General features: G+C 39.6%; 1 protein-coding gene across 9 annotated transcripts in view; it reads right to left on the bottom strand.

The window, feature by feature from the left end:
- GRIN1 (glutamate ionotropic receptor NMDA type subunit 1) overlaps nucleotides 1-12,859 on the bottom strand; it is a 135,960-nt gene that overhangs the window by 22,059 nt on the left and 101,042 nt on the right. For 8 of the 9 annotated variants that reach the window (XM_073599906.1, XM_073599907.1, XM_073599910.1 and 5 more), the window contains 2 exons: nucleotides 7,689-7,798; nucleotides 3,752-3,897 (listed from right to left, as the gene is read on the bottom strand). In XM_073599906.1, coding sequence (XP_073456007.1) covers nucleotides 3,752-3,897; nucleotides 7,689-7,798 — 256 coding nt within the window. Of the gene's footprint in view, nucleotides 1-3,716; nucleotides 3,898-7,688; nucleotides 7,799-12,859 lie in introns of all 9 variants that reach the window. The other variant, XM_073599914.1, reaches the window with a different exon arrangement.

The following is a 12,859-nucleotide window of genomic DNA, read 5'->3' as shown; positions in this document are numbered from 1 at the left end:
AACTAAGAGTAAATGCATCCATATCCGATCCCTTTTTGATAAAGAGAGGCACCAGACAGGGGTGTCCTCTATCGCTGCTGCTATTCGCACTGGCAATAGAGCCCCTTGCGGCACTAATACGATCGATTGGGGGTCTGGAGGAAAAGGTATCCCTGTATGCGGACGACATGCTGATCTACTTAGCGGACCCCCAGTCGTCTCTCCCTGCCTTGCTGGATATTATCCAGTGGTTTGGTCACTTTTCGGGATTTCAGGTCAACTAGGACGAATCCCTCTTATTTCAGATAGACCAGGGGGCATCGATAGTGCTACCCCCCATCATGCCCAATACAGCTGTCTCCATGTGTTCATCTCTAGAGATGAACACATGGAGACAGTTCATACGGAATTATGCTATGTGGCCATCTTTTTCCATTTCCCCTATTCAATTGACCATTATCCACATCTTCCGATGTACAACCACCTTGCATGGAGACTGATTTCTCTTGAGGTTCTGGGATATTCTGGGTTCCAACCACAGAGGATTCTTAAGACTCCATCCTGGTTGTCGGTTGACAACATAAGCCTGTTTGACTCACAGAACGTATGTTCTTCTGAGTTCAAACCATCCGGTAAGCTTACATCTACCTCGGTGGTGGCTTAATTACATTGGTGTTTTCAGTTTTCATCCACCATATTGGATGGCTGTGCGGTGATCAGGACCTCCAATCTATTCTCTATACACTGTGGACCTTCAATCACCCATTGCACATTGTGGATTTCTAAGAACTTCACGGACTTATTTAATCATTTATTTATTTTTTGGCATAAACTTTTTTATTTAGTTTCTAGTCACTTATATGATACATATCACATGTGGTAATTTTATAATTTTTGTACATTTTTTGAGTCACTATGGTTTGTAGATTTACCTAATTTGATTTATTAAGATTTTGTGATTCACTTTTTTATGTTAATGGTTGGGTTGTGTTAATCAACCCAAACACTTTAGCGCTACATGTATACACCTCTGTGATTTTAAACAAAAATATCTGTTTGTTGTGTTAGCTGCTACCACTAGTTTAGGCAGCGCGGGGTACCTCTTTACACTATTTCCAATACCTGCAGATAGGGCACACTGCGCAGTTCGGCCTCCGAAATATAGAGCGTCTACTAACTGATCCCTCTCACACCAAACTTGTGTCTATATATTACAAGACACGCTACTGCACTCCATGACCATCAGACTTTGCGCCATTGAAAATAAATAGCATTCTGACATACCTGAATTGACGGAGGATGTCTGGAGGGAGGTTCTCCCCCTCCAGGTACCCTTTGTCATCTCCTCACGTGACAAGTTGATCCAGACCAAATTGTTGTATAGGTCCTACTTCACACCATGCTTACTGTATAGACGTCATAGACTGCCCTCTCCCTTGTGCTCTCGATACGGCTTGGCTAATGGTACATTCTTTCACTTAATGTGGGAATGTGCTCCGATAAGGAAGTTCTGGTCAGAGGTCATGGCCTTTATCAGTTCCATAGCTCAGATACCTAACATATGTTACCCCCTAAGGTGCCTGCTGGGATACATTGACGATGAAGAATTATCTAAAAATGAACAGTCCTTTATACGTATAGTAATATTTTACACACAAAAATTGATAACCATGCACTGGAAATCTCAATCCTTACCCATTATACTGTTCTGGCTCACCATTGTTAACCACGCCATACCACTGTATAAATTGATGTATGAAGCTAGAGGATGCCCAAAAAAAATTTCTAAGATATGGAATTCCTGGGTCAGCTCAGATAGTACCATACCATACCACCCACTCCTTAAGATAAAGAATAAGGTTATAATCCCACACTATGTGGACTATCTGTTTGTAGTTGAACTCTATACGGGCTAGACTATACTAACTAGCGATATGACATACATTGAGCTCTGTATTTATTGCCTGGATACCAGATAAATGTATTACATTATGGCTGAAGCAATGTTTGCTCCAAATGTACATCTGCAAATCTGTTGTTTGTTGTGTATTATAAAATAATAAAAAAAGTTAACCTTTAAAAAAAAAAAAACACACACATGAAGCGTCTAGTGTGAGTAGACTCAGACTCAGATTTAACTGTTCCCCTTTTAACAATGCTCAATATTCAGCCCTATAAGGCCACACTACATTATCCCTTAGCTAAGTTATCCCTCTATATGAAAGTCTAAAGTTAGGAGGTATGTTATTGCAATCACTGACAACAATGTTGGGGGTTATTATTGAATTCACTGACACCAACACTGGGGATTAATACTGCAACCACTGCCACCAATGTTGAGGGTTATTACTACAAAATCTAAGTTTGCAGCACCACAATTTACTTCCAAAATATTCATTTTCTTGACTGAAAATGTGAAGCAGACATTTTGTTCTTTTTATATCTGGCACTCTCATTTATTTATAAACATTTTCAGCACACTACCCTCAAAAGGTTGCTTAAAGTGATATTAAAGTTTTGTGCTTAAAAATAACAAATATATTATACTTATCTGCTCTGTGCAGTGGTTTTGCACAGAGCAGCCCAGATCCTCCTCCTCTCGGGTCCCTCGCCGGCAGTCCTGGCCCCTCCCTCCTACCGAGTGCCCCCACAGCAAGCAGCTTGCTATGGCGGCATTTAAGCTGAGCCAGTGTTCTGTGTATCCATTCAGACACGGAGCCATGGCTCTGCCCCGCCCCCTTTTTCTACTCATTGGCTCACTGACTTTGATTGACAGCAGTGGGCTCCTGTGTCTTAGCCAATCAGGAGGGAGAGTCCCAGGCAGCTGAGGTTCTCGTGCAACATCGCTGGATCGAGATGGAGCTCAGGTAAGTATTAGGGTAGCTGCTGCACACGGAAGGTTTTTCATCTTAATGGAAATCATAGAATGCATTAAGATAAAAAAAAAAACCTTCTGCCTTTAGAACCACTTTAACCATGTACTAGAGGCACACCTAAAATCCATACATGTAAAATAACATTTTTATTATTGTATTGAACTGTAACTATTCTAATAGTAACTGCTTTATAATTACATATGCAACACACATTTCAGTTGCAAGCTATAAGTTAACCTATATACCATTTATTGAGAGCCAACTACAATGTGCAGCTGAGCAATTCCCTAGGAGCAAATATCATCACCAAGGTCATCTATGAGGAACGCAAAGGAGCCAATCATTTTTCAGCCCAGACAAATATTTGAAAGAGCCTCTGAATTCAGTGACTGATGGGGCCCTAGATGAGAGCAACATATTAATAGCCACTCTGAAATAATAAGCTTGTTTAACAAGTAATGACTTGTGACATTGATGACCTGTTTAGTTCAGGTACAAAATGCCCGCACTTCATTTTGAGACTAAAAGGTCCACTTTTGTATTAGATGTTTACCCTTTTTTGTATAATAATACTGCAGTTTTAGCTGCAATGTTGCACAGTGGTCAACAGATGTAATACTTCAGAATAACAATGAAATGAGATACACGAATGACCTCTTTATTGTCAGGATGGACAGTCATTGCCCATCTTCTGACAAAAGCCAGGTCACAACAACACTGAAGTCAAAGGATGACAAAAAACACAAAAAAGGGCCATTACACAATTACACTGGAGAATCACAATGAAATGGAGAAGACCACGATGGAGATTGGACACAGACTCAGTCATGGCTGTTCTCAGACAGAAGAACAGGGACGCACCTGTTGTTTAAGTTCTCTAAAACGTTTTGTCATACCTGCAGGTTTTTCCTCCACACATTAACGGCGGCAAAGGCCAGCTGCATCTGTTTCCTGCGGGCATCTTTGTGCCGCTTGTATGCAATCTCAATAAATATCAGGAAGATTCCAGCAACAATACCACCAGCCACCAGCATGAAGACACCTAAAGGGAAACACATATGAGTCTTGTGGCAAGAAACCAAAAATTTGCTATGCAAAGCCTGCACTGTCAATTTAACACAATTATAATGTAGAATAAGGCACCTTTGGGAAAATAATCAATATTAACAGTTACATTGCACCTCATAAAAAAAGGTTGAACAAAGGTCAGCATCCCTAATCATTCTTTATACACAGTACATATTTGCAAAGGAAACATCTACAATATGGTATATGCTTATAGGGGTGGAGAGGCAGACAGGAAAGGTTTTTCTGTGTTATATGAATGGGAACATTTATATATGATCTCTGGTAATAGTAAGCCAGCCATGAATATCTCAAAAATTACTGGAATATATTCTTTGACTATATACACAGGGAGCCCTGTGTCTGCAGATGATTTTATCTAAAAAGAGCCCTCAAGTACTCTAGTGGAACTTCCAATGGACAGCAAAGTTGGTAAACTTGCTTGTTTTGAATTTATTAAAAATCAGAGGATCTTTAAAGGGTACTTGTTTAAAAGGATTGGGGAACTGCAACAAAGAAAATACCCGTGTGAGCAGTGGCGGCTATTGCTCAATAATTTGGGGGGGCGGGCAAGCCCTCCCCCGCAGATGACAGATGGGAAGGCAGTGATCCCCCCCACGCAGGAGACGGATGGGTAGGCGGCGACCCCCCCTCGCGGGAGATGGACAGGAAGGTGGCGGTCCCCCCGCGGGAGACAGACGCGAAGGCAGTGATCAGAGGCAGATGGTGGAGCTGCTGCTCCTTGCTCCCGGTCCATTGCTTCTCCTCCCAGTCAAACAGGAAGTGTTTCCTGAGACCCGATTTGCCGGGAGTCATAAGACTCCATGGCCAAATCGGGTCTCAGGACCCGCTTTCTGATTGGCTGGAAGGAGAATCAGGATAACAATAGCGAATATTAATTTGCTATTGTCACACAACTGGGTGGGCTTAGGGCGCAGTGCTCCGAGCCCAGAGCCCCCCATTTTTTGAAGCCAATTAAAGCCTCAGAAAAAACCCAATTGAAATTCATGCGTCCGTCACCCTGCATGTAGGGCTTGGCGCATGGATTAGGGGGGCAGTGCCCCGTATGGACGGGCCGCCACTGCGTGTGAGAGTGCCATTTTTGTATTTCACCTTTACAGAATCGGAGCTAGCATGCAGCTTAGGAGTCAGAGAATATCAGCATTCATATGAGGCTTTCACACATGGGTATTTTGATTCCCAAAGTTTTGCAAACTGGTGTAGCACCAACTCTTAGCATGAGGTCAGATCTCAGTAAATACAGTTCTGATTGCTTGTTGCGATCAGACTTCTGCATTCAATCATATGTTTATTAGCCAGAAAACCATCCTCTGTGTGCCCCTCTCTGAGTCCATTTCAGTGGTCACCTCCCTCTCCAATATAAATCCTGTATAATAATAATAATAATAATAATGACACCCTTGAGCCAGCCACCAAGGTATGCTAATTAGACAGATATATGGCAACTGGCAGTCAAATAAGTCAGGCTCCAGTAACAAAAGTAAAGTGAACATCAAATGGATATAGAGAGAAGAGTTTTCTGTTTACTAAAGGTAATAGTGGATATACTGTAGTGGACATATGCAGTGCCTGCTCCTATACAGGGCAACAGGACTTTTGAAAGGTAAAACTGGATGAAGTAAAAAAAAATGTGTGGTTCATATTCTGAAAACATACACTTAGGGGTCTATTTATTAATGTTTTCATACAACATTTACACAACTTTCTCCAAAGATCTATACATTTTTCTCTTTCAATACATTTTTATTGAAAAGATGTAACAGCGTGTGACTGTAATCAAATGTACAGACAGAAGCATAGCATCGATGACTTACAAGTCAATGGCAGTCGTAGATCAAATAGAGAAATTATAGCATATGGCAAAATGTTTAGCATTACAAAAAGTACATTAATCATACAATAACAGAAGAACAATGTGGATAACAGGAACTGAAATCCGAGCGCCTATACCAAAGAAACAGGCGCTATTGGATGAGATGTTAGTGTATAGAGTTCACTTGTGCAAAAAAAAAGAGTGCATAAGAAAAAAATCATCCCTATGGAAGAGCCTAGGTAAATAGGAGAAGGAAAGAAGATGGGGGGGAGAAAAGAGGGAAGTAGAAACGGACATCAAGAGCACCCCAACCGGAAACCCAGGATCTGAATGCTCATAGCGATGTGTAACTGGCTGTTGGTATATAAGGCTGAACATGTTGGATCCATGGGGTCCATATTTTAAGTAATTTCTTGCGCATATTTAAAAGAATACTGGAGAGCTTCTCATTAATGAAAAAAAAAATCTAAGCAACGGTGGACTTCTGTAAAGGGTATAAACTGTTGTTTTCAAGCTCTCATATTGTTTGTTTTGCTGCCAGTAGTACATAGATAATGATTCATACATTTTTCAAATGAAATAATGGGGAAATCAATGGTGGAGAAGGATCTGGGTGTTCCGGCAGATCATAAGCCTAATAATAGCATGCAATGCCAAGCAGCGGTTTCCAAAGCGAGCAAAATCCTTTCTTGTATTAGGAGAGGTATGGACTCCAGAGTGAGATCATTTTACCCCTATACAAATTGTTAGTAAGACCTCTTCTGGAATATTTAGGTTTGGGCACCAGTTCACAAAAAGGATATCGGGGAACTGGAGAAAGTGCAGAGAAGGGCAACCAAACTGATAAGGGAAAGATTAGAGGAACTGAATTCATTCTCTCTTGAGAAGAGGAGATTAAAAGGGGGATATGATCAACATGTATAAATACATAAGTGGTCCTTATAGTGAACTTGGAGTTATTCACTTTAAAGGTCATCACAGAGGACAAGGGGCACTCTTTACGTCTAGAGGAAAAGAGATTTATTCTCCAAATATGAAAAAGTTTTCTTCACAGTAAGATCTGCGAAAATGTGGAATAGACATCCTCAACAGGTGGTTCTGGGCAGCTCAGATTGCTATAAAAGAGGACTGGATTCTTTCCTAAACGTACATAATATAACTGAATATTATCATTTATAGGGAAAGTTGATCCAGGGAATATCCAATTGCCTCTTGGGATCAGTTTTTTAGTTTTTGGAATGGTTAGAACTTATGTCATATTTTTCCCACCAAGGAAATTCACCCTCTCTATTTATTCCAGTGAGCATTGTCACTAGGAAGAAAGTTATTGTAAATCCAAAATTTGTCATCTGTCACAGGAACAGGAATATTGGAGAAATCTTCCAATGGGAACTAACTGTCTCACTTTAAAAACCTGAGGGAGTTTCTAAGGCCCCTTTCACACATGCGGCTGTTCATTTGATCAGTTCAGGCACGTTTTTTCAAAGAAAGAACAGGTGAAGTTTACATCAGTTTTACATCTGTTTTTCATTGTTTTTTCATCCATGTTTTACATCTGCCCGCTAGAGTCCTCAATCACTTGAAGTCCTGGAGCAATTTTAACATGCAAAAATGGACTGTTTGTCCATTTACATCCGTTTTTCGTCCGATCCATTTTTTTTATGGACGGAAATAGAGATTTGATCTGTTCCAAAAAACGTATGTTGATGGAAGCAGATGTAAATGGATGATCATCTATTTACATCTGTTTTTCCATAGAGATGCATTGATGTCTGTTTTTCATCCGTCAATGGATGGATAAAAAACGGACAAACGGTCCAGGTGTGTGAAAGGGGTTTAACACTTTCATCTTCTATTCAAAACGAAAGAAATGTTATGGTAAGTGATATACATTAACTGTAACTCTGGTGAACAGCCACAACCACAGTGCTCACCTGCCATATTCTCAAACGTAAGCGTAGCTGGAGCATTGCTGCGAGAATCACATTCCTGATATCTAACCCAGGTCTTATCAAGATCTTCCATGAATCCATTCTCATGGGATCTAAAGGATAAAAAATAAATAAATTCAAGGCATGTCAGATAGCATCACTATAAAGGCTTCAGGTCTTGATTCAGGCTGTGCCATTCTAGAACATACATGAGATGAGATCAACTCTGTGAAAGAAATGTCAGCAAATAAACTTTTTGCAAATTTGCTATAACAGAAACATCCTAATAGGAAAACATGTTTTAGGGCTCAGACTATTGAACCATACTTCCTGATTAGGAAGAAAAGAACGGCTGCACACCACAGGAACGTTCCAACGATTTTATTCCAAAAAATAGCAATAAACAGCCAACAAAGACAGAGTGTCCGAACCCAGGAGGTGACGCATGCGTTTCACACTGACCTCAGTACTTCTTCAAACCTACAGCACAACTGAAGCACCGAGCATATAGAGGCTCCATCCCACCACACACAGGTGCGGGATAATGCAATCAGCTGTGCCGAATTTCTGACAAGGCAATCCTAATACACCTGCATAATTATACCTTTGTGTTACCATATGACAACATGGCATAGCATGTAAACTTCATACAAAAAATATATATAATATTATAAAAAATAATAACACCGCCAAAGATTGTTATAATAGTCATACAATATAAGTATAAATATAGAAAATATGTGTCACGGGCGCAAATATTAATCCAAAGTGATATCAAAATATTTGATCTGCTGCGGTTAAAAAATCCTATATTATATATAGGGAATATTTATATGTATAAAAGTGTAACTGTGCTGATCCAAAAGGTGCTATTGCAATATAACCACTAAATATGGTGTCTATACCTTATATAAACCCATGCAATAAATTTTAAACTGCAAAGTGCAACGCGCCAAAAAATGAAATATAAAGTGCAAATTATCATATGCAAAAATGTCATAGACAAGATATTACTCCCCCAGAACATATATATATTTCAATAATCCCCAAAAGTCTACTTCCATTTCTCTTATATATTCAATGTGCATATTGTGCTCCAATTCACATCCGTACTTTGAAAAAGAAGGACTTTTTACCACTTCATGCGCCATCACCACCTTCTAAAATGGGCACTCACCAGAACCTAGAAAAAGTTTTGCCTTCATATTGGGATAACCACTCCACTATCTTGGCGTTCCTCCACCTGGATTACCACTAGATGCTCCTCATTTCTCCATACCAGTCTCAGTGTTTCATAGAAATGAAATTAAACAGCCATCATTGCGCAATGTACTTGTAAAATATTTATTTTAGCCAATAAAACAATATCCAGAATGTCTAAAATGAACACTCACAATTGAAAGTGCCTCTAGACCGGCACTGAGTCTTTCCAGCAGCTTGTTTTCGGTTTCAGCTCCGCCGCATTCATTTACCGGAATCGGCATGCGTTCCAAGCCTCAATCTGGTGCGGGTCAGTGACAGGAAGTGATGTCATCAATTACCCAGAAGCAATGATGGATGTTTCATTTAATTTCTAAGAAACACTGAGACTGGTATGGAGAAATGAGGAGCATCTAGTTGGTAATCCAATTCTTGAACAGGTGTCATACAGGTGTCACAGGGACAGGAAGCAAGAGAAAATCTCTCCAGGGGATCGCAGAAAGAAACAAAACACTGACAGAAATTGTAACTTTTCCTTTCTCCATCAAAAGCTAACTGGAAAACTGGAATTACTCTTTAAAACCTGATAGGGAAAACATTAAAAAGTAAGTCTCAATAGACAGGTTTACATTGACCACTTATGCACATATTCAAAATAGGTGGAAAACATCTCTGATTGGTTGCTACAAGGAAAGCATTATCCAAGACAAGCCTCTGCTCACTCTATGATATTTGAAGCTCATTGGTATTGCACAGACTAATATAATACAACTGTCTGTGTCATTCAGATTCATTATCTTCATCTTTTCAAATACCAAGGACCAGTTAGAATTTGATCTAAATCTGATTGGTTGATGTGGGCAAATGCCAACAGGTCTTAATTAATGGATCAGTGCATGGTAAGCCTTGAATAGGAGCAGTAAAGTCCGAACATAATGCAGACCCAAAAGCAGCAAGCAGACCCTGCCTATCTAATGAGTAAAATAGGACATATAACTACAAACTATACCTAAAAGTTTTTTTTGAAACTTTAACATATATTGATCAAATGATATTCATCAAGTTGATTTCTTTTTAGACTTTGCTAAAAAAAAAAAAAAAAAAAAAAGATATTTTGATATTTTGGCTTAAAGCTGGAAATGTATTTGAACATTATTTTTCACATTTGCCTGGATGCCTGCTTTCTTGATTGTAGGTTTATTTCAAGTTTTGAAGAATAAACATAAGAGGCGCTCTAGTACAACATAACCAACAGTAATAAAGCTCTTTGGTTTATCTAAGAAACTGTGTATTACCAGTCAGTACCAATGACATTTTTTTAATCATTAATCCAGCTTCTATGGAGAGATAAAATCATCACATAGTTTCAATCTGCCTTTTATGTGACCTGTAATACCTATTCCATATGACACAGAATAACTGGAAATACAGAACATACAATACCTTTGCACTACTTGAAGTTGAAATGTCATTGGTAAATACTGCTATTGTATATAAATGTGTAGCAGGTACAGAGTAGCTTTTCTTTTTTTAAAGTACATCAGAAACTTGAATTTTGAAATCTGAAAATGTCTCAATGGTAAAAGTAAACCTGCTTTGTTAAATGGAGACAGCTATTTTGTCTTCTATACCTCAACACATGAGATAGTACCATCTTTTTCACTTTGAATGGTATTTTAGCTATAGACACTATATTACCAAAAGTATTGGGTTACCTGCCTTTACACACACGTAAACTTTAATGACACCCCAGTCTTATGCCCTGTACACACAGTCGGACATTGATCTGACATTCCGACAACAAAATTCATGGGTTTTTTCCGACGGATGTTGGCTCAAACTTGTCTTGCATACACACGGTCACACAAAGTGGTCGGAAAATCCGATCGTTCTGAACGCAGTGACCTAAAACACGTACGTCGGGACTATAAACGGGGCAGTGGCCAATAGCTTTCATCTGTTTATTTATTCTGAGCATGCGTGGCACTTTGTGCATCGGATTTGTGTACACACGATCGGAATTTCCGACAACGGATTTTGTTGTCGAAAAATTTTATAGCAAACTCTCAAACTTTGTGTGTCGGAAATTCCTATGGAAAATGTGTGATGGAGCCTACACATGGTCGGAATTTCCAACAACAAGGTCCTATCACACATTTTCCTTCAGAAAATCCTATCGTGTGTACAGGGCATAAGTCCGTAGGGTTCAATATTGAGTTGGCCCACCCTTTGCAGCTATAATAACTTCAACTCTTCTGGGAAGGCTGTCCACAAGGTTTAGGAGTGTGTCTATGGGAATGTTTGACCATTCTTCCAGAAGTGCATTTGTGAGATCAGGCACTGATGTGGAAGAGAAGGCTTGGCTTGCAGTCTCCGCTCTAATTCATCCCAAAAGTGTTCTATCAGGTTGAGGTCAGGACTCTGTGCAGGCCAGTCAAGTTCCTTCATTCCAAACTCATCCATGTATTTATGGACCTTGCTTTGTGCACTGGTGCGCAGTCATGTTGGAGCAGGAAGGGGCCATCCCCAAACTTGGGAGCATGAGATTGTCCAAAATGTCTTGGTATGATGACACCTTAAGAGTTCCTTTCACTGAAACTAAGGGGACAAGCCCAACCCCTGAAAAACAACCCCACACCATAATCCCCACTCCACCAAATGATTTGGACCAGTGCACAAAGCAAGGTCCATTAAAACATGGATGAGAGAGTTTGGGATAGAGGAACTTGACTGGGCTGCACAGAGTCCTGACCTCTACCCGATAGAACACCTTTGGGATGAATTAGAGCAGAGACTCTAAGCCAGGCCTTCTTGTCCACATCAGTGAAAATTTGTGATGAACCGCGCACCCTGCAATTAGATATACAATAAAGTGCAATATGCAATATCAAAAAACAACCACTAGGTGTCCCCAGTAAGTGAATTATGCAAAATGTGTTATACAAATTCATAAAGTGCAGCTAAATAAATACGCATTGAAATTTCCACCTAGTGTCTTCAGTGAGTGGCACATAGTCAAAAACAGTGTCCAAAAAACGCATTCAAATGTGTAATAATAGTCCAAAAAAAAAAACTTTCATCAAGTGATTTCCAAAGGTGCAATGATCTCATGGATCCGACAATCAAGTGACTGAATTTCTTCCTCCACCAACACCGATCACTCAGCCTACTCACCAGACTTATTTGACCACCATTACAGAAGTCATATACAGCATATGGATACTAGATGTTCCCGTTGTCCGTCTCAGTGACTCAGCGATAAAGACTCCAGGACCACATAGGAAAGACACCTACAGGATCTCCGGACATCAATGGAAGGATACAGAAAGGAAAACTTTTCCCATGGTGAAGTATGTAGGTCTTTTATTAAAAAATAATTGCTAAAAATCCACTTTTAAAAGTGTACAGATGTTAAAAAGAAGGAAAAGTGGAAGCGGGGACGTCCGGAGATCCTGTAAGTGTCTTTTTTTTGGACTATTATTACACATTTGAATGAGTTTTTTGGACACTGTTTTTGACTCTCTGCCACTCATTGGAGACACTAGGTGGCAATCTCAATGCATATTTATTTATCTGTACTTTATGAATTTGTATAACACATTTTGCATAATTCACTTACTGGGGACACCCAGAGGTTGTTTTTTGTTTTTTGATATTGCATATTGCACTTTATTGTATATCTAATTGCAGGGTGCGTGGTTCGGTTCATCACTAATTTTCACTGAATAGGTTTCAACCTCACAAGGAGCAGCCCCTAGTTGAAAGATTTCCCCTCCATTCCTATTCTGGTGGCCACTCAAAATTTTGGATTTACTCTAACTTTCATTCTGGTGACAGGACAATCAGAGAAAGTGACTCTTACTAACGTAGACCCAGGCAGCAATAAAAGTCTGACAGTGGTTCTATCCCCTCACCCAAATTTGAAAAAAGAGTTGCCTTTAAATATACTTTAAACATTGCACTAATAGGTAAAA

This window comes from Aquarana catesbeiana, linkage group LG09 (assembly GCF_042186555.1).
Source record: "Aquarana catesbeiana isolate 2022-GZ linkage group LG09, ASM4218655v1, whole genome shotgun sequence".
Classification (NCBI taxonomy): domain Eukaryota; kingdom Metazoa; phylum Chordata; class Amphibia; order Anura; family Ranidae; genus Aquarana; species Aquarana catesbeiana.
The sequence above is the reverse complement of the archived record's forward strand: the minus strand, read 5'-3'. Positions and strand labels throughout refer to the sequence as shown.